At 48.9% G+C, this 19,807-nt stretch overlaps 1 protein-coding gene across 2 annotated transcripts in view; it reads right to left on the reverse strand.

Moving 5' to 3' along the window:
• Positions 1-18,684, reverse strand: part of WNT11 (Wnt family member 11) — a 36,715-nt gene extending 18,031 nt beyond the window's left edge. Inside the window, exons 1-4 of one of the 2 annotated variants that reach the window (XM_064145596.1) lie at positions 18,442-18,684; positions 1,789-2,024; positions 944-1,057; positions 780-859 (exon numbers count right to left, since the gene is read on the reverse strand). In XM_064145596.1, the coding sequence (XP_064001666.1) occupies positions 780-859; positions 944-1,057; positions 1,789-2,024; positions 18,442-18,524 (513 nt within the window). In that variant the 5' untranslated portion in view covers positions 18,525-18,684. Of the gene's footprint in view, positions 1-779; positions 1,058-1,788; positions 2,025-18,441 lie in introns of both variants that reach the window. The other variant, XM_064145595.1, reaches the window with a different exon arrangement.
• Positions 18,685-19,807: the final 1,123 nt, after the last annotated feature.

Below are 19,807 nucleotides of genomic sequence, written 5' to 3' on the forward strand. Positions count from 1 at the left end.
CCAAAGTGGGAATGGTAGAGACACCCACCCAAGGGAGGCCAGTTCAGCATGGTGGTGCTCGGCAAAGGTGGGTTCAGCTTGCAGCTACACAGTAAGCTGCCATGGAGCTCCACAGGCAGCCTTGGAAGGACCAAGCCGTGTGGTGGGACCAGAGTAGGGAAGCAGTGCAGTCCCAGAGATGGGTGTAGGGCTCAGCTTTACAGTCCTCCACCCATTTCTCCAGCTGCCTGGAGGGCTGGGATAGGGATTTGCACCTCGGAGCACACCGAGCGCTGCACGTGGTAAGCATTATCCCTCCACTGGATGCAAGCTGTTAGAAGTGGCTTCTGCCAGATATGGGAATAATCACTAGGGAAGCAGCCTGGGAAGGAAAACTCAGCCCTCCTGGCTGCAGGGATGGCTGGAAGGCAGCTGCTGCTGGACAGGTCTGGCAGATGATAATCCTCCATGCTTATACAGCATTCTGCTTGTGCAACACCCTTGGCAGAGCACAGCAAGACCCATCCCCACCACACCTCCTGGGCTAAGCAAGCCAGAGCCATCCTTGGCTGGGGAAAGGTTGGCAGTGAGACATCCCACCCATGGTGGCATAGGGTGATAATAGCATTCTGGACCTGCTGAATCCCAGCACGAGTTACAGAGCCACAGCCTTCAGCAGGTCAAAGTAGTTCAGAGCAGTCTAGGAGAAACCTGCTCCTTTCACTGGCTGATAGAGACACTGAACCTCACAGAGCAACCAACCACTTGTACAATGACAACAACTCTTGTGGATTTGTTACCTGTCTCCCTACTTCACTGTTGTGCAGATGCATCAGTTTATTGGCTTGTGATCCTGATTTTTTCATCTTCATGGGAGCATCTGAAAATTTGGACCCCATGATAAGACCATAGTTGAGGTTGTCTGCACATCCTCCCCATCGATACCCAGGTCCAGGTGTCTCACCTGGGATGGGACCACAGGAACAGCCAGGGAGGTCCCCGGTGGTGCAGGCTCTGGCAATGGTGTGGCTGATGGCAGCAGCAGAAAGGGCATACACAAATGCTGACTCCCTTGTGCCTGGAAGAGACAAGAACTCCAGCTCAGCCTCCTGGGACAGCTAAACATTCTCCTAAAAGAGACCCACACAATCTGTGCCCCACAGAGCACCAAACACATCAGCACACTGCAGCTAGGACCTCTCATGGTATCACCAGCCTGGAGAACATCTCCTAAGTGAGCTCCTGAACACAAGGTAACATCCTAGCAAGGAAAGGAGGCACATGAACCTATGTGATGTGATCTGCTCTGGGTGCACATCAGGAAGCACCTTCATGGACTATCCTGCCTCCTTTAGCCCTGTGCAGGATGCTGCTTGCTGGCAGGTCATGGGCTTGGCATGCATGGAGCTGGAGGAAGGTGGTGGGAAGCCATAGAGCTACAGGACAAGTGTGCAAGCACCCTGTGACCCAAGAAAGCTCACTGTGGCCTCATATGAAGCATGTGATGCTTGACAAGTCCTCATGCCTGGAACAGCAGCTCCATGGCTGTGAGCAAGTGCACCATGACTTCTACGGAGACAGACATACCAGAGTGGTGGCATGCTTTGTAAGAGCTGTGGAAGATCAGGTCCTGGGCTCAAAAGCCAAGGGCCAGCATAGGCATCATAATGATGAACATGGTGTCAGAGAACAGGACAACTCTGCAGCTCCTCCACGTCCTCCCAAGGAACAAGACCCTTCCCAGCCTCAGCACACATCTGCACACCCTGCCTGACTCTACTCACTCATGTCCCTGGCAGGGCTGTTTACCTCTCTCTAAGTCCAGCAGGTAGTTGGGAGCCAGCTCAATGGAAGAGCAGTTCCACCTCATGTCTGAGAAGGTTTTACGGCAGGTCTTGATCACCTCCCGCGCTGCCTGGACGATGGTCTGCATCAGCTCCAGGTTGCTGCGGCACAGCTGCACCTGGGACACCACCAAGCCTTCCAGCTGCTTGCAGTGCTGGGTTTGATTCAGAGCCAAAGCTGAAGGAGTCTTGGACAGAGCTCTGAGGAGACAAGCACATGTAGAAAGGCATTAAAATCCACAGTGAGTGTTATTTTGGGGGTCAGTATTGTCTCCATTACCTCCTGCCCAGTCAGTGCTTTGACTTGTGTGTGTCTGGCTTAATGCATGCAGTGATAGGACAAGGGGCAATGGGTTTAAACTAGAGCAGGGCAGATTTAGGTTTGAAAACTAGGAGGAAGTTCTTTGCAATGAGAGCAGTGAAGTATTGGAACAGGTTGCCCCATCCCTGCAGACATTCAGGGTCAAGCTTGACAGGGCCCTGAGCACTCTGATCTACTTAAAGATGTCCATGCTCACTGCAGCAGGGTTGGATAAGATCACAAAATCCTAGAATCACAGAACAGTAGGGGTTGGGAGTCACCTCTGAAGGTCATCGAGTCCAACTCTCCTGTCAAAGCAGGATGACCTAGGGCAGGTCACACAGGAATGCATCCAGAGAGGTCTTAAAAACCTCTAGAGGAGACTTCACAACCTTTCTGGGCAGCCTGTTCCAGGGCTCTGGCACTCTCAGAGCAAAGAAGTTTTTCCTTATGTTGAGATGGAACTTCCTGGGTTCCAGTTTGCATCTGTTGTTCCTTGTCCTATCACAGGACACTATTGCAGAGAGGCTGGCATCTTCCTGACACTCACCATTCAGGTATTTACAAACATCAGTAAGATCTCTTCTCAGCCTTCTCCAGGCTAAACAACTCCAAGGATGACTTTCAAGGGTTCCTTCCAACTCGATGCTCTCCTACCCTCCAACAGCTCCACAGCTGTTCCTAGCTTGGTGTCATCTGCAAACTCACTGCTGCTGGACTCAATCCCCTGCTCCAGATCATCAATAAAGACACTGAACAGGACTGTGCCCAGCACTGATCCCTGGGGCACACCACCAGTGCCAGCTGCCAGCTGGATGTGGCACCATTCACCACCACTCTCTGAGCCCAGCCCTCCAGCCAGTTCTTGCCCCATACCAGAGTGAATCAGTCCCAGCCACGAGCTGCCAGCTGTACCAAGAGCTGCTCGTGGCAGACACTGTCAAAGGCTTTGCTGAAGTCCAGGTATAGTCTGCATCCACAGCCTGCCCCACATTCACCAGGCAGGGAACCTGATCATAAAACTCAGTGAATTTTAGCTACTTATTTAAACTGCCAATCGAGATGGGGAGCTCTGAAGAGCTATCCCCTATCCAAAGCAGATGTTTAAGGTAGATGAGGAGAAACACCCTCTAGAAGTGCACATTTCTCTCTGTCACCTAGGGGAGCCTAGACAATGCTCCTGGGGCAAATGGCAAGTTGATTGAATGTGTAAATCCTTATGGGAAAGGATTTTTGCTGAAGAGTGAGGAGGATGGACCTCCCAACAGAGTGAAAAATGATCCCTCAGTTCCATGATAAGAGGAAGCTGGATCTTCCAAGACTATGGCATTCAGAAGGGGGGGGGAATGCAGTGTGTGTTATCAGTGTTCTGCATTCAGCATCTGTCTCACACACTCTCTAAGGATTATGCTAAATGTCATGTAATTAATTATGGAGAAAATCCCCTGCAAGGCCTGGGGAAAAGCCACCAAGTTTGCAAGATGGATGCCTTCCCTTAGAGCTGACACCAAGGGCCTCCACCAATTCCATGGCTGTTGCATGTAGATAACTCTGTTTTTTCTAGTCTCCATCAACAGCAGAGAAGAGTGATGAGAGCATGCACAGGGAGAGAGACATAGAATCATAGCATTGTCAGGGCTGGAAGGGATCTCAAGGATCATCCAGTTCCATCCCCCCCTGCCATGGGCAGGGACACCTCACACTAGATCAGGTTGCTCAGAGTCACATCCAGCCTGGCCTTAAAAACTCCAGGGATGAGGCTTCTCCCACCTCCCTGGGCAACCTATTCCAGGGTCTCACTACCCTCATGCAGAAGAACTAATTCCTATCACCCAATCTGAATCTCCCCACTTCTAGTTTTGCTCCATTCCTCCCAGTCCCATCACTACCTGACAACCTGGAAGTCCCTCCCCAGCTTTCCTGTAGCCCCCTTCAGATGCTGCAAGGTCACAATAAGGTCTCCTCAGAGCTGCCTTCTCTCCAAACTGTACAGCCTCAGTCTGTCCTCATAGCAGAGCAGCTCCAGCCCTCTGATCATCCTTGTGGCCCTTCTCTGGACACATTCCAGCATGTACATATCCTTCTCATAACAGAGGCTATAGCACTGGATGCAGTACTCCAGGTGAGGTCTCAGCAGAGTGGAGCAGAGAATCATAGGTTCAGAATCAGTCAGGGTTGGAAGGGACCACAAGGATCATCTAGTTCCAACCCCCCTGCCAGAGGGGCTAAATCCCCTCCCTGGCCCTGCTGCCCACATTGCTCTTGCTGCAGCCCAGGCTCTGGTTGGCTCTCTGGGCTGCAAGTGCACACTGCTGGCTCATGTTGAGCTTCCCACCCACCAGTACCCTCAAGTCTCTTTCCTCAGGGCTGCTCTCGATCATTTCGGTTGGAAGAGACCTTTAAGAACATCAAGTCCAGCCATTAATGCAGCATTAAAATGAGAGGGGTCCAACAGCACCAACATGTGTGTTCATACAGAATCACAGAGTGGTGGGGCTGGAAGAGACCTCTGAAGAACATCCAGTCCAAGCCCCAGCTGCAGAAGGATCACATAGATCAAATCACCCAGGAGTACATCCAGGTGGGTTTTGAATACCTCCAGAGGTGGAGACTGCACAACATCTCTGAGCAGCCTGTTCCACTGCTCTGCCACCTTCCAAGTGAAGAGTTTTCCCCCTAATGTTTATGGGGAGCCTCCTGTGTCCCCATTTGTGTCCACTTCCACTTGTCCTGTCAGCGGACAACGCTGAGAACAGTCTGGCCCCATCCCCCTGACGCTTGCCCTTTAGGTATTGGTAGGTGTCCTCCTCTCCAGGCTAAACAGCCCCAGGTCTCTCAGCCTTTCCTCATAAGATAGATGTTCCAGTCCCCTAACCATCTCTGTGGCTCTCCACTGGACTTTCTCCATGGAGGAAACCAGCAGCACCCCAAAGCCCACAGTGGTTGTTCTGGTGTGCAACTGCAAACATTTGCAGGTGAACAAGACAACAGCAAATGCTGCTGTGCACAGGATGATGGAATCCTTTCAGCTGGAAAAGACCTCTGAGAACATTGAGCCCAGCTGTTGACCTGAGGCCACCATGGCCATTAAACCACATCCCAAAGTGCCACGTCTAGATGGTTTTTTAACATCTCCAAGGATGGTGACTCCACCACCTCCCTGGGCAGCCTGTTCCAATGCCTGACCACTCTGTCAGTAAAGGAATTTTTCTTACTATCCAATCTAAACCTTCCTAGGCTGTGCTCATCTCCCCCAAGCACCCACAGCCATCCGCAGCAGCCTGCTGTGTAACTCTCTTTGTATCTTTATGACCTGCTCAGGGTAGTCATAAATGTTATTCATTCCCATAAAACAACTTTCTAGCTGGCTGTGTCCATAACTGGCATCTGATCCTGGCAACACAACTGCCTTAACACATTTCCTTCTCTCCTTGTTAAATGTGGTGCCTTTCAGTTTCATCCTAAGCCATCCTGGTCAGATTGGCTTCTTAGCAGACCCATTTCTGGGTGCGTTTCACATCAGTGCTGTAACATCCACGTCCTTCACAACTTAAATGAGATGGAAAGGGAGCTAAAACTGAGCTTTAACCAAGATCAGGGGGATTAGCTCTGATCTCTGGTTTTCCAGGGAAACCCTTCTATGTTCCACCAGCTCACTCAAAGTTGGCTTGAACCAGGTGCTGTGTGTGTTGGAGCTGTCTCTGGGCTGTGCCTAACTGCTAACCCCAACTGCTCTTCCAGCAGGGGAAAAGCTATGATCCTTGCTAGGGCTAAGTCTGCACTAAAAAATTCCTGGAGTTTGGCATTCCTGGCAGCAGATGATCAGTGGCAAAGTTGGAATGGAAACCAGTGCTCTGCTAGCTATGTAAACACAGACATCACACATGTATTCAAAGAGCTCTGCTAAATATACAGCAAAGAGAAGTTCTGGCCAGTGAATTCCAAGGGTTAGGAAAAAGTGGAGTATTAAAAGCTGTCAGAAATTCTGCCCTCCAGTTCATCCCCAGAATCACAAAATGCTAGACCTTGGAAGAAACCTCCAGAGATCCTCTACTCCAATGCTGTCTCTTGAGTCCCTACACACTGTTGTCCATGCAACGCTGCCTGTCTGGAGAGGGGCACCTCCAGAAGCCATTTCAGCCTGCCTTCAGAGTGAATCAGACTTGGTGGGGACAAAAACCTCTTGGTGATGTTCTGGGTGCTCAGGCATCTCATATATATTATGTCCTTCCAGGTAGAGGCCTGACTCTTGGGACAGTATCAAAGTCACCTGACTGCAAACCTCTACAGGGCAGACTTCATAGTAGTCCTTCTGGGTCCTTCAGCCTATGGAAGGAAAAAGCCACATCTAGGGAGTAATTAGCCAAATGAGCCTTTGAGCAGGATAATCTACAGCCCTAGAAGTGTTCATTGTTTGGGACTGGACTCAGTGACCTCCAGAGGTTCCTTCCAACCCCTGCCACTCTGTGATTCTATGATTCATAGAATCACAGAAACATTCAGGTTGGCAAAGCCCCTCAGGACCACCAAGTCCAACCCAGAACCCTACTCTACAAGGTGCACCCTAAACCCTACCTCCAAGCACCACATGCAAACCACTTACAAATACACCCAGGGTTGGGGACTCCACCACCTCCCTGCCCAGCCTATTCCAATGCCTGACCACTCTAGCTGAGAAAACATTTATCCTAATATCCATTATAAACCTCCCCAGTGGCAGCTTGAGGCCATTCCTTCTTGTTCTATCACTAATGGCCTGTGAGAAGAGACCAGCAGCAACCTCTCCACCACCTCCTTTCAGGTAGCTTCTAGAAAGAGCCCAGGCACCAAGTTCAGCAACAGACATCTGGACTGAGCACAGAGAGATGAGGTGAGTCCAACCCTAGCACTTGGCACCAGAAACGTGTGAAAAGCTATCCCAGAAAGCCTATCAGTGACTCTTAGGACTGGGTTGAAATGAAAATCAGGCAAGAGGCCAAGGCAGCTCGTCACTAACAGAGTAAAAATGATAAATCCTCCAGCACAGTATGGTCCAGCAGCAAAAGGAGCAGGCAGGACACAGAAGTTTCACAGCCTGAGCTTCAGGCAGATGAGGAATGCTGCAGGTCTCTCAGGGGGTCACCAGCTCAGTTTTCTAATCAGAGGTGCCAAGTGACATTTTAGAAGCCTTGAGATGTTTCACCTGGCCCTCCAGAAGGATTCATGTCTCTCCTAGGTCCTGCACCATGTTTCCTAGTACTGTATAGATGTCTTCATAGAATGGTTTGGAGCTGGAAGGGGCTTGGAGATCATCTAGCCCAACCCCTTTGCTAACACGGAAATGCCTACATCAAGTAGCACAGGAACATGTCCAAGCAGGTTTTGAAAGTCTCCATCACCTCCAAAGAACCTGGAAGCCTACATTAAAGCACCTGCATCTCACCAGTAGAGACAAGCAGAAATCACAGAATCAGTCAGGGTTGGAAAGGAATACAAAGAGCAGCCAGTTCCAGCCCTCCTGCCATGCCCAGGGACACCCTACCCTAGAGCAGCCTGGCCACAGCCTCATCCAGCCTTAAACACCTCTAGGGATGGAGCCTCAACCACCTCCCTGGGCAACCCCTTCCAGGCTCTCACCACTCTCATGCTCAACAACTTCCTCCTCACGTCCAGCCTGAACCTACCCATCTCCAGCTTGGCTCCATTCCCCCCAGTCCTGTCACTACCTAAAGGCCTGTTACTACCTGAATAAATAACCACCTACAGATGGAGATGACAGCTGAATTCAGACTAAAACTCATGAGGACCCTGTTATTAAAATGGTCTGAAATGATCACCCTTATAATGCCACAAGAAAGAAATGTGCTTTGTGGAAGAGGGAAAAGTATCTACCAGATGGTCAAGAGAGGTAGGACCATGGCCCCATAGTGGAGAACTCAGTAAACTGCAGCAATGGCTGTTTCTTGTCCAATCAGCTGAGCTCCAGGGAGTCCACTAAGAATGAAAATGCAAGAGGCAGGAAGGTGCTTTCTGAGCATCTCCCAGGCCTGAGCATCATGTCTATAACTGGAAGCATCTCCAAGCGTCGGGGGGGGAAGTAATGGCGATGGAAAAGAAAACTCATGGTTCCTGCAGTCACTTGTTGAGACCAAAAAGTGCATTCAGATGCACAGATCAGGAATGTGAGAGGCCTATTAGGTCATCTAGTCCATGCCCTGGCAGCCCAGCTTTGCCCAGTCTCTTTCCTTCTTCTCCACCTCCACTCGCTTCAACACCTCCTCGTGGAAAGGCACCAACCCTCCCTGCTCCCCAGATTCTGGCAGTGCCAGAGAGGGATTCCCACCACCTTGGGAAGGATATTGTTGGAGAACAATTCCATTTATGGGGCAATGGAAAAGAGAGTCTATTCCCTCAGAAGGGTCTTGCCCATGGTGGGAGTTGGTGGTGGGTGTCTATCCCATCTCCACTCAGTCTTCATTTCCCACTGGCGCTGGGAAGGAGAACAGAGACAAAGGGGCAAAGGAATCATGGATAAAGCAGCCTCCAAGGCTGTTAGCAGAACAGCCTTCAATCTGGGAAGAATATCCCTGATAAACACCTTTCTTTGGACTCATCTGAGAAGCAGCACAAGAAGATTCCACCAGTAGTGTGCTCCTGTGGCCAAGAAGGCAAATGGTCTCCAGTGTTACAGGAAGAAGAGTGCGACCAGCAGATTGAAGGAGGATCTCCTCCCTCCCTACTTTGCTCTGCAAGGACACATCTGGAGTGGTGTGTCCAGTTCAGGAGAGACAAAGAACTGCTAGAGAGTGGAGGATACAAAGATAATGAAAGGAGTGGAGCATCTCTGTGAGGAAGAAAGGCAGGGAGACCTGTGGCAGTTTAGCCTTGAGAAGAGCTGCCTGAGAGGGGATCTGCTCAATGCTGATCAATATCTGAAGAGGCTATGACAAGGGTGAGTGTCAAGAGGATGGGACCAGGCTCTTTTCAGAGATGCCCAGTGACAGGACAAGAGGGAGTGAGCAAAAACTGGGACACAGGAGGTTCCATTTGAACTTGACTTTTTAATGAGAGTAGCAGAGCACTGGACTAGGCTGCTCAGAGAGGCTGTGGAGTCTCCTTCTCTAGAGACATTCAAAACCCACCTGGACAGGATCCTGGGCAACCTCCTCTGGGTGACCCTGCCTTAGCAGAATCATAGAATCACAGAATCAAGCAGGTTGGTAGAGACCTCCAAGCTCATCCAGCCCAACCTAGCACCTAGCCCTGCCCAACCAACCAGACCATGGCACTAAGTGCCCCATCCAGGGATGGTGACTCCACCATCTCCCTGGGCAGCCCATTCCAATGCTAATCACTCTCTCTGCCAACAACTTCCTCCTAACATCCAGCCTAGACCTCCTCCAGCACAACTTGAGACTGTGTCCCCTTCTTCTGTTGCTGAGTGCCTGGCAGAAGAGACCAACTCCACCTGGCTACAACCTCCCTTCAGGTAGTTGTAGACAGCAATAAGGTCCCCCCTGAGCCTCCTCTTCTGCAGGCTGCACACCCCCAGCTCCCTCAGCCTCTCCTCAGAGGGCTGTGCTCCAGGCCTCTCCCCAGCCTTGCTGCCTTTCTCTGGACACCTTCCTGTATCCCAACATCTCTCTTGAACTGAGGAGCCCAGAACTGGACACAGCACTCAAGGTGTGGCCTGATTAGTGCTGAGTACAGGAGAAGAATAACCTCCCTTGTCCTACTGGCCACACGGCTCCTGGTCCAGACCAGGATGCCGTTGGCTCTGCTGCCCACCTGGGCACTGCTGCCTCATCTTCAGCTACTATCTACCAGTCTCCCCAGGTCCCTTCATCCCCAGAGGTCCAGCCCAAGTCTCACCATCCTGTAGTCCTCTGATTTTCCATTAACTGTGGCCCTTCACCATTTTCTCCTGCTAACATCATGCTCTCCTCCCTTGACTCTCTTGCTCCATCCTTCATTCTCCAAAATGCTGAGGACAGCTTAGGGGTGGCTGGGTGGTGTTTTGCTTTAAAAATGTACATATTTGACCCATCCCTTTAAATAAACAGGCCCCAAACCAAACACCTCCAGCTTTATATATAGCATAGCAGAGCTTTAAACTGAAGTTATGGATACTGACAGAAAACCATAAATGTAATTACAGAGGAAATATGATGCATGGATGGATCATGACATTTGTTTACTCTCTTAATTATCTCAGGCAGTTAATAAATTCATTTGAAAACATGAATGCTCTACAGTGTTAGGTCCTTTGAGGGCTATGAGCCCACTCCTGTCAATCTGGGCTCCATGAGAAGACTATTCATAGGAGCAGCAGTTTGGGAGAAGAATCTTCAGGTCTGAGCAGGTATCACTGAAAGCTACACATTCTTTGGTTTACAGGGACCACTGTGAGGAGGACACTGCTCCTGGTCAAGCCAAAAGGAGAAAAGCTGCTTGCACTGAGCAGTGAAGCATTGGTGCTCTTTAAAAGACCCTTAAAAGATAGAAACACTGGGTCTGGGCTCTTCTACTTTCCTCACAGGAAATTCTCTCTGCTTGGGCTGGGCTTCATCTCAGGCATGAAGTTCCACCACTTCTTCCTTACCAAGAAATAAGATCACATGAAGTCAAATATTTCAGGAGATTAAGTGCAAGAGAAAAAGGAGTCAGAGAAGACAGCAGGACAAAACACTGGAAATATCAGGTCTCAAGGTGTTCCAGGGGAGGTCTAGGCTGGAGGTTAGGAGGAAGTTGTTGGCAGAGAGAGTGATTGGCATTGGAATGGGCTGCCCAGGGAGGTGGTGGAGTCACTGTCCCTGGAGGTGTTCAAGACAAGACTGGATGAGGTACTTAGTGCCATGGTCTGGTTGACTGGCTAGGGCTGGGTGCTAGGTTGGAGTGGATGAGCTTGGAGTTCTCTTCCAATCTGGTTGGTTCTATGATTCTGTGATCAGGTGGGTTCTTGGAAGAGAAGGCTGTTGAAGTTTGGATCTGCTATTTTTCATGGACAGAATCTGTACTTCACTGACAAAAATAGACCAATGTCTGAATCACCAACCCTAAGCCACCTTTGGCATATACCCCTACTCTAATCATTCCAAGTCAGCCTACATTCTGGTGCTGTTAAGACAAGACAGAGCAGTAGATGTGAAGGAACTGCTGATAGCCCAGACTGAGGAGATCCTAGGAAAGGTATAACTTTGCTGTGAGGGTGAAGGTAGCCCACAGAGGTCCAGAAAGATTCCAAACCCATCTGGATGTGATCCTGGGCAACCTGATCTAGGTGACCCTGCTTTAGCAGGGCTGTTGAACTAGATGATTACCAGAAATCTCTTCCAACCTCTACCACTCTGATTCTGGAAAGGTCTCTCTTTCTGATATGGGCTATCTCTGGAGGGCATCTTCCCACCCTCCCCTGTGTGTTGTAATCTGAGGAGGTCTCACAGAAAGACTGTTGATGAAACCATAAACTCTTGCTTCAGATTGTCCACCTTGCTCTCTGTGAAGACCCTCTCTCTTTGATGCCTGCTCTTAAAGCCCTTAATCTCACAGGGATTTGGGTGAAACAGAAAGATTGAGAGAAAATGCCATGGCTGTGGAGAGTGAAGTCTGTGGTCAGCTTTAACAGAGAGACAGAGATGTGACTTTTTTTTTCCCCCTCTTTTCATTCAACCTCATTGAAAGTTTTTCATTTGCAGGAGCAAAGGAAAGGAAAGGAAGGAAGGAAAGGAAGGAAGGAAAGGAAGGAAGGAAAGGAAGGAAGGAAAGGAAGGAAGGAAAGGAAGGAAGGAAAGGAAGGAAGGAAAGGAAGGAAGGAAAGGAAGGAAGGAAAGGAAGGAAGGAAAGGAAGGAAGGAAAGGAAGGAAGGAAAGGAAGGAAGGAAAGGAAGGAAGGAAAGGAAGGAAGGAAAGGAAGGAAGGAAGGAAAGGAAGGAAGGAAAGGAAGGAAAGGAAAGGAAGGAAGGAAGGAAAGGAAGGAAAGGAAAGGAAGGAAGGAAGGAAAGGAAGGAAGGAAGGAAAGGAAGGAAGGAAGGAAAGGAAGGAAGGAAGGAAAGGAAGGAAGGAAGGAAAGGAAGGAAGGAAGGAAAGGAAGGAAGGAAGGAAAGGAAGGAAGGAAGGAAAGGAAGGAAGGAAGGAAGGAAGGAAAGGAAGGAAGGAAGGAAAGGGAGGAAGGAAGGAAAGGGAGGAAGGAAGGAAAGGGAGGAAGGAAGGAAAGGGAGGAAGGAAGGAAAGGGAGGAAGGAAGGAAAGGGAGGAAGGAAGGAAAGGGAGGAAGGAAGGAAAGGGAGGAAGGAAGGAAGAAAGAAAGAAAGAAAGAAAGAAAGAAAGAAAGAAAGAAAGAAAGAAAGAAAGAAAGAAAGAAAGAAAGAAAGAAAGAAAGAAAGAAAGAAAGAAAGAAAGAAAAGAAGAGAAAGAAAGAAAGAAGAGAAAGAAAGAAAGAAAGAAAGAAAGAAAGAAAGAAAGAAAGAAAGAAAGAAAGAAAGAAAGAAAGAAAGAAAGAAAGAAAGAAAGAAAGAAAGAAAGAAAGAAAGAAAGAAAGAAAGGAAAGAAGAGAGAGAAAGAAAGAAAGAAAGAAAGAAAGAAAGAAAGAAAGAAAGAAAGAAAGAAAGAAAGAAAGAAAGAAAGAAAGAAAGAAAGAAAGAAAGAAAGAAAGAAAGAAAGAAAGGAAAGAAGAGAAAGAAAGAAAGAAAGGAAAGAAGAGAAAGAAGAGAAAGAAAGAGAGAGGAGGAAGAGGGAGAAGAGAAAGAAAGAGAGAGGAGGAAGAGGGAGAAGGAGAGGAATGAGGAAAATAAAATGACCCTAAAGTAAAAGCTTAAAATAAGAGCTGCTTTCAGATACAGTGCCAAACCCAGCTCTGGCAGTAGTGGGCACCAGGCCATTGACTTCCAGCCCAAGCCTGACTGAAGTCGATGCCAGCGGCGAGTTGGCTCACCCAGTGCTGAGGAAGGCCATGGAGCTTTGTCAAGTTTTCCCAAGCTGCCTACAGAGTGAAGAGCAAAACTTCAAAGCTCTTATCCCCCCCTGTTCCTCACCACAAGCCTGCTTCTCTCCTGCTGTCCCCATCCTGCAGTCCTCTCACAGCAGCTCATCTAGCAGCCCCCTTGCCAGGCAGACGGTCTCCTCACAGGCGCCTGTGCCCCAGTGTCCCAGGTCCCCCCTCCTCTCCAGGCTGAAGGAGAGAAACAGGCACCATTGGAAAGCACCAAATGTTTCCATTTTCCCTGAGCTTTCTGCTGGCTGCTGGAGGTTGGTGAGCTGAGGGACACCACAGGTTCAGCGAAACGCGTGGCTTCTGCTCCTGCAGGGATGTGGTTTAACCAAGGGCATCGTGCAGCAAAGCTGGGAACGCTGCTCAGCTAGAGATGGCTCCAGAGGGCATGAGGCATGTCCAGCCTACCACAACAGGGACAGGGAAGGACTTCCCAAAGTGACCAAGCTTCGCCTCAAAACAATGGGGTTGCTACTACCACTACCTGCTGTCATGAGCTGACCCTGCAAGGTATGAGAGAGAAACCAACAAAGACTTGCTGCATTTGGCTGCTTTACAACCACTCTTGCATGGAAGGTGACACTCAGTATCAGTGGTGAGCCAGCAGCCAAGAAGGCCACCAGTATGCTAGGTGCATTAAGGAGTGCATGGCCACCAGCTCAAGGAAGGTTCTCCTCCCCCTCTACTCTGTTGTAGTGAGACCACATCGAGCTCTGGACTCTTCAGTTCAAGAGAAACAAAGAACTATGGGGAGAGTCTAGCAGAGGCTACAAAGATGCTGAAGGGACTGGAGCATTGCTGAGGAGGAAAGGCTGAGAGCCCTGGGGCTGTTTAGCCTGCAGAAGACAGAGGAAGGGATCTCCTCAATGCTTCTCAGTATCTAAGAGGTGGGAGGCAAGAGGATGGGGCCAGACTGTTTTCAGTGGTGCCCAGTGATAGGACTGCAGGGAACAGGCACACACTGGAACACAGGAACTCCACCTAACTATAAGGAAGAACATCTTCCCTTAGAACCCTGGATTAGGCTACCTCAAGAGATTGTGGAGTCTCTTTCTCTGGAGAGATCTCAAACCAGCCTGGACACTGTAATCCAGTACAACCTCCTTTAGGTGGTCCTGCTTTAGCAAGAGGAGTTGGACTAGATGAAGTTCTCCTCCCCCTCTATCCTGCCCTGGTGAGGCCACATCTGGAACATTGTGTTTAGTTCATGAAGGACCTCAGGGAACTGTTTCAAAGAGTTCAGTGCAGAACCACAAAATGAAGGGAGTGGAACATCTTCCTTACAGGGAGAGCCTGAGGGAGCTGGGGATGTGTAGCTTGGAGAGGAAGAGCCTGAGGAGTGACCTCATTCATGTTGATAAAGATAGAAAGAGTGAGTGCCAAAAGCATGGAGCCGGGCTCTGCTCAGTGATGCCCAGATGACAGGACAAGGGGCAATGGGTGGAAGCTGAGGTATAGGAAGTTCCATGAAGAAAACCACTTTCACTGTGAGGGTGGTGGAACACTGGAACAGGCTGCCCTGGGGAATTGTGGAGTCTCCTCTGGAGATAATTCCAGACCCACCTGGATGCATTCCGGTGTGATCTGCCCTAGGTGACCCTGCTCTGGTGGGAAGGTTGGACTGGATGAGCTTTCAAGGTCCCTTCCAACCCCTAACATTCTGTGATCCCCAGAGGTCCTTTCCAACCCCCACCATTCTGTGATTCTAATACTGACAGACAGTCCACCCTGCGTCTTGATGCTTGGGCAGAGGAGATGCCAACTCCAGGAGAAGTAGAAGTGCCTCAAAAGCCACTCTGTGCTTAGCCATCCCAACATCTGCAGAGATCTGGCCGCAGCTCCCTCTAGTGCTCAGCTGTTTTGCAGCTCTAACCCATCCAGCTGCTTCAGCGACCTGCTTGGCCAAACTCAAGCCCTCCTAGGAAAACTAAAGAGGATGCAAAAGTAGGTGGGTAAGGAGCTAGAGTTCATAAGTGCATCGGTCCTGAGACGTCTCCCAGTGAAAGCAAGGGCTGCCTCACCTCCCCAACTTCTACAACACAAAACCAGCTCTGAAGACCACAAAGTGAGCAGAGTGATGCAAATTCCTCCTGCCCTAAGGATGGAAAAGTGTTTGTAAAGAGCGAGGTACAGAAATAAGTCTCAGGGACTCGTATGCATTGAGTGGAAAGGCTGATTCTCCAGGACAGCCCTGATCCTGCAAAACTCTGTGCATACTCTGACTTTGCAGCCTGGAGCTTGGGTGGAAGAGGCTCATTGAGGAAGTTTCTCCAGCAGCAAGAGCAGGTTTAGGAGATGCTGACCAGGTACACACAGCATGGGATGCTCAGTGGTGCACAGCTCCAGGGCAGGGAAGGGCACAGTGCCGCTTTACACCAGCTGGGGACCTGGGCCACAGAATTCGTAAGAATAAGCCAAATAAAATAAACCAAATTGCTCCTTTTTACCTTCTCCATGCTTTTACTAATTTGCAGGGGATTTGTGTGTTACAGCAGAGTCCTACATGGCCAAAGAGTGTGTTTTTCTTCTCCCCCTCCCCCTGCAATTACATCACACACCAAATCAAAACTGAATTTCCTATCAGCTTTCATATCTGTCACTCCCTCTTCCTCAGGCTGGTAAAACCCACCTCCTTATCTTCCCTCTCCCTTCCCAAATCCTCTTTGAAGCTTGCCTTTGGCACCGTGCCTACAACAACGGCGCAGCAGGCAGACTGCTGAGACAAGCCCACGTCCAAAAACATCTTGCAGCACTTTCCTCCTTCTTCATCCCATCCTTTTCCTCCCCTCCTCTTTCTGAGTCCACAAGCACAAGAACTAAGAGGCAAGATTTGGTTGTATAGACCAGGGCTGGGATTGCAACCCCAAGATATTCCTCAGTATTCAAAGAATCACCTGGACAGAGAAGACCTTCAGATCATTGAGCCCAACCATAACCTAATACTACTTCTACACAACTGTTAGACCACATCCCTAAGCACCTCATCCAAACATCCTTTAAAGGTGCCTAGGCACAGGGATTGCTGAGCAGCATTCAGTAGAGTTGCCCCTTATGCATCAAGTGATTTCCAAGGATGTTCCTCTGAGCCCCAAGGAATGCACCACTGCAGCAAGAAGAGTGGAGGGAGAAAAAATTCTTTCCGTAGTAAAACAAGGGTGAGGAAGGGAGGAGAAACAACTAAATGAAAACAAAACACAGGTACAAAAACCACCCCAACATGGTTTTGTGAAATCCAAGCTGGCAGCATCCCAGCTGGGAAGTGCCCTGGGACAGGGAGCTCAGGTCTCTGTCAGGTTTTTAAACAGGTGTGAGGGGAGCCCTGGCAATGCATCTGGATGCAGTTCGTGCTTCAAATGCCACTTTAATCCCAGCTTTCATCTTCCTCACTCGATTTTTGATAGAGGGGATATGTCTGCTGGGACAGGGAGGAGTGGCAAGCTCAGGCTCTTTCTTCCAACTGTTTCCTTCCCCCAGCCCAGCCCCAAAATCAGCCCTCGCAGCTCAGCCACTTACCAGCCAAAAAGCTGCTTTAGCCAACAAAGCTTTTAGAGACCTTTCCCTGCCTTTCAGTCTTTTTTTCCATGTCTATGGCTTGTCACCACGCTATCAGGTTCCCTCTGAAGGTCACCTCACTGCTCTTTGGAGGAACTCAAGTTTTTCTTTCAGGATTTAGCTTCTTGCTTAAGAAGGGGCCTAATGTCTATCACATAAGCGAGCCCCTGTGGTCAATTATGGGTCTGCATATAAGCAGGGTGCTACAAATAGCTTCATTGCTGTGCTCCATGGAAATAAAGGCTGCAAATGAGGCCAGGCTCTGCCAGCCCATGGGCAGGTTGCTAGAAGTCCTGCAGAAGAGTTGTCCATGTTGTGCAAGGTGCTGGAGAGAGCCTAAATACTCGTGGGAGCTGGCAGAAGGTAATAGCTGAGCTGTGTGATTTAGCTGTGGTGGCTGCTACAAGGTGCAAAGCCAAGATGGTGAAGAGTAAGTCAGATCCTGACTCTCTTCTGCTTCCAAGATGGCCCTCAGCATGAAGACAAAAGATTTAAGTTTCCCTAAAGTAGGTGACTATTCCTCCCTCCTGAATGTCTCCATTTAAACACCCAGTGGAGGAACTCACCCTGTTTGTCTCAGTCAGCTCCCTGCTGGCACGGCATCTCCAGATGGCATCTCCTGAATTTCAGAGGTCCCTTCCTAATCAATATATTCTAGGATTCTGTGCTTTGGACTGGATTTCTTTCTTTGGAAGAGGGTAAAAACCCCACCTGGAAGGTCCTTTTTCCCATGACAGCATGCAAGGCAGGAAGAACACTGGCTCCAACAAGAGATCGGCCATGAAGAAGCCCACATTTAAGCAAGCCTTTGTAAAGGATGGCATGAAAAGAGCCTCAAGTGACAATGACTGGGAGAGCAGAATGGGAATTAGACATAACACAGAAGGAGGAACAAAACAGGAACTTGTTGTCTCAATTTCCTCACCTAATCCCAAGATCCTTGACTTAACACATTGCACATTACCACAACAGCCTCCTCCTGGCACTGCATTCTATTGTGCCTATTCTTTCAAGGAAGATGCTCATCTGAGCCCAGCTCACGCCCTCTTGTTTATGTTGTGCACAGCTTCAAACCCGAGTAGGAAAGACAGATCAGTCATCAAGGGCATGGAACCAGATGGGTGTCAGAGGGGCCTGTTTGTTTGTTTTGCAGTAAGCAGCTAATTGATTGCTTGCTTAAGCAAAGAAATGAGGTAGTGATGTTTTCACTTTGTTTGCAAGCAACATTACCTCCAAGGAAACTCGATCCAGACTTGACCACGCTCCCTGGTATTTCTTCACCCTCTTCCTCTCCCACCCCCCTCCTTCATTTTTAACACCCTTCATGAAATCCAAAGGTTAAAAGGTCCCCCAAAAAAACCCATGTTATCTGCCAAGCATCCCCTGTGGTTGAAGATTTGGAGGCATTATCTCAGCTGCTGTCCCTACTGCTCTCAGCTCCTACTCAGCACAACCAGCAGTCCCAGTGGGAGAGTTTCCCAGTGTGGTAGGAGCTAACGCTAGAAACTCCATTAAGTGGCTCCTGTGAGCATTCAAGTGCGTGCCTTTCCTTTGGTATCAATGAGGGGAAAGGCAAAAAAAATACCCAAGAGAGCCTAAATCATGCATATTTTGGAAAGAAGCTGGAGACATATTGTTAGCACAAGCCTCTAGAACACACTCTTGAAACCAATGAATGCCTGGAGAAATGCAGCGCTCGCTGCTCTTTAAATGACTTTACAAACAGCAGCTGCAAAAAGGAAAACACTGTAAGAGACCAGCAAAGACTTTTCAAAATCCAGAGAGATAATCAGGTACTTACATCCATTTTATCCCATAGCAAAGCCCAGTCTGCAGAATGAGAGAGAGAAAACCAGCAAAGAAAAATCGCGGCATCGGCTTCATCTTTCTCCACCGTCCTCCACTTGCTGAAGGGAAGGAACTTCTCCAGAGAAGAAGGGGGAAAAAAAATAACAATAGTGACAGAAAAAAAAAATATTAAAAAGGAGTTTTCTGCACAAGGTTATTTCCCTGTAGTTTGGGCGTTGCTGCTGCTTGGAGATGAACAACCTGAAAGGAGAGAAAGAGCACAAGCTACGGTTAGCTCTGAGGTTTAGCGAGTGGTCGCGCGAGAGAGATCCATTATCCAAATTGCAAAGGAGTGGTTTATGAATCAGGAAAGCAAAAAGGGAAAGGAAAAAAAAAAGAAGTTTGGATTATCCCCTCTCAGTCCCCTCCCTCGCCCAGCCTTGATACAACCTTTCGAGTCAACAGACAGACAAACCGTATGGCTTGAATTACTCCCTGAGTTATGGTCTGATTGTGTGTTTCCATTTAACCCTGCACATGGCAAGACTTCATTCGCTGCTTTGTTACTTGCCTACCCCCCCCCCCCCCCAACCCCTTCTCTCTAACTTTTGTGTGACTGCTTGGGAAGAAGGAGGAAAGAGGGAAAAAAAAAAAGATAAATGCTAGACAAGCCCAAATCCTCAGCTATTCATCTCTCCCTTCATTCTCTCCAGGTTTTTTTCCCCCCCTCTTCTTTTTCTGCACAGAAGATGAATTATAAAGACCACATTTCCCCGCTCCACGCAGGTGCCCGTGCCCTGCAGATGTTTCTCTCTGATCTGTTACAACAAATGTGTTTTGCTCTTTCCCTTCTGCTTTCCTTCTCACTTCATTAACTCTGCCTCTCACTTCTTCCAAGTCTTCGGGCACCTGGAGCTTACGGAGAGGGCTGTGACTTCGTAAACATAAAATCACATTTCTCTCTCTGGGGAGCAGCCAGCAGAAGACAAAAAGCTCTCAAGGATCTCCTCCTTTTCTTTCCCCTTTCCTTTTTCTTTTCTTTTTAATGTTTTTTTGCCTTTTCCTTCTTCACTCCAAACAAACAAACAAACCAGGTGCAGGACTTAACATTCTTAGAGGGGTCCTGTCTGTCTCCGGGGCACGGCTTGCTTATTTTAGCAGCAGTATTAATAGCAGTAAATGGGTTTCCCTTCAAGTTATTCACTTCAGACACAGCTCCGGGCTGCTTTTTGTGGTCTTTGCGGTGGTTTCCCACCCCATGAGAAAGGCAATAATAAAATAAACAGAACAAACCTGCCCACCACATTGCACTGCTTTGAAGGGCTCTGTGTTTCTGGAGCCTCACAGCCCGTTGCGTGGCACACAGGCATTCCCAAACT

Source organism: Pogoniulus pusillus, chromosome 6 (assembly GCF_015220805.1).
Source record: "Pogoniulus pusillus isolate bPogPus1 chromosome 6, bPogPus1.pri, whole genome shotgun sequence".
Lineage (NCBI taxonomy): Eukaryota > Metazoa > Chordata > Aves > Piciformes > Lybiidae > Pogoniulus > Pogoniulus pusillus.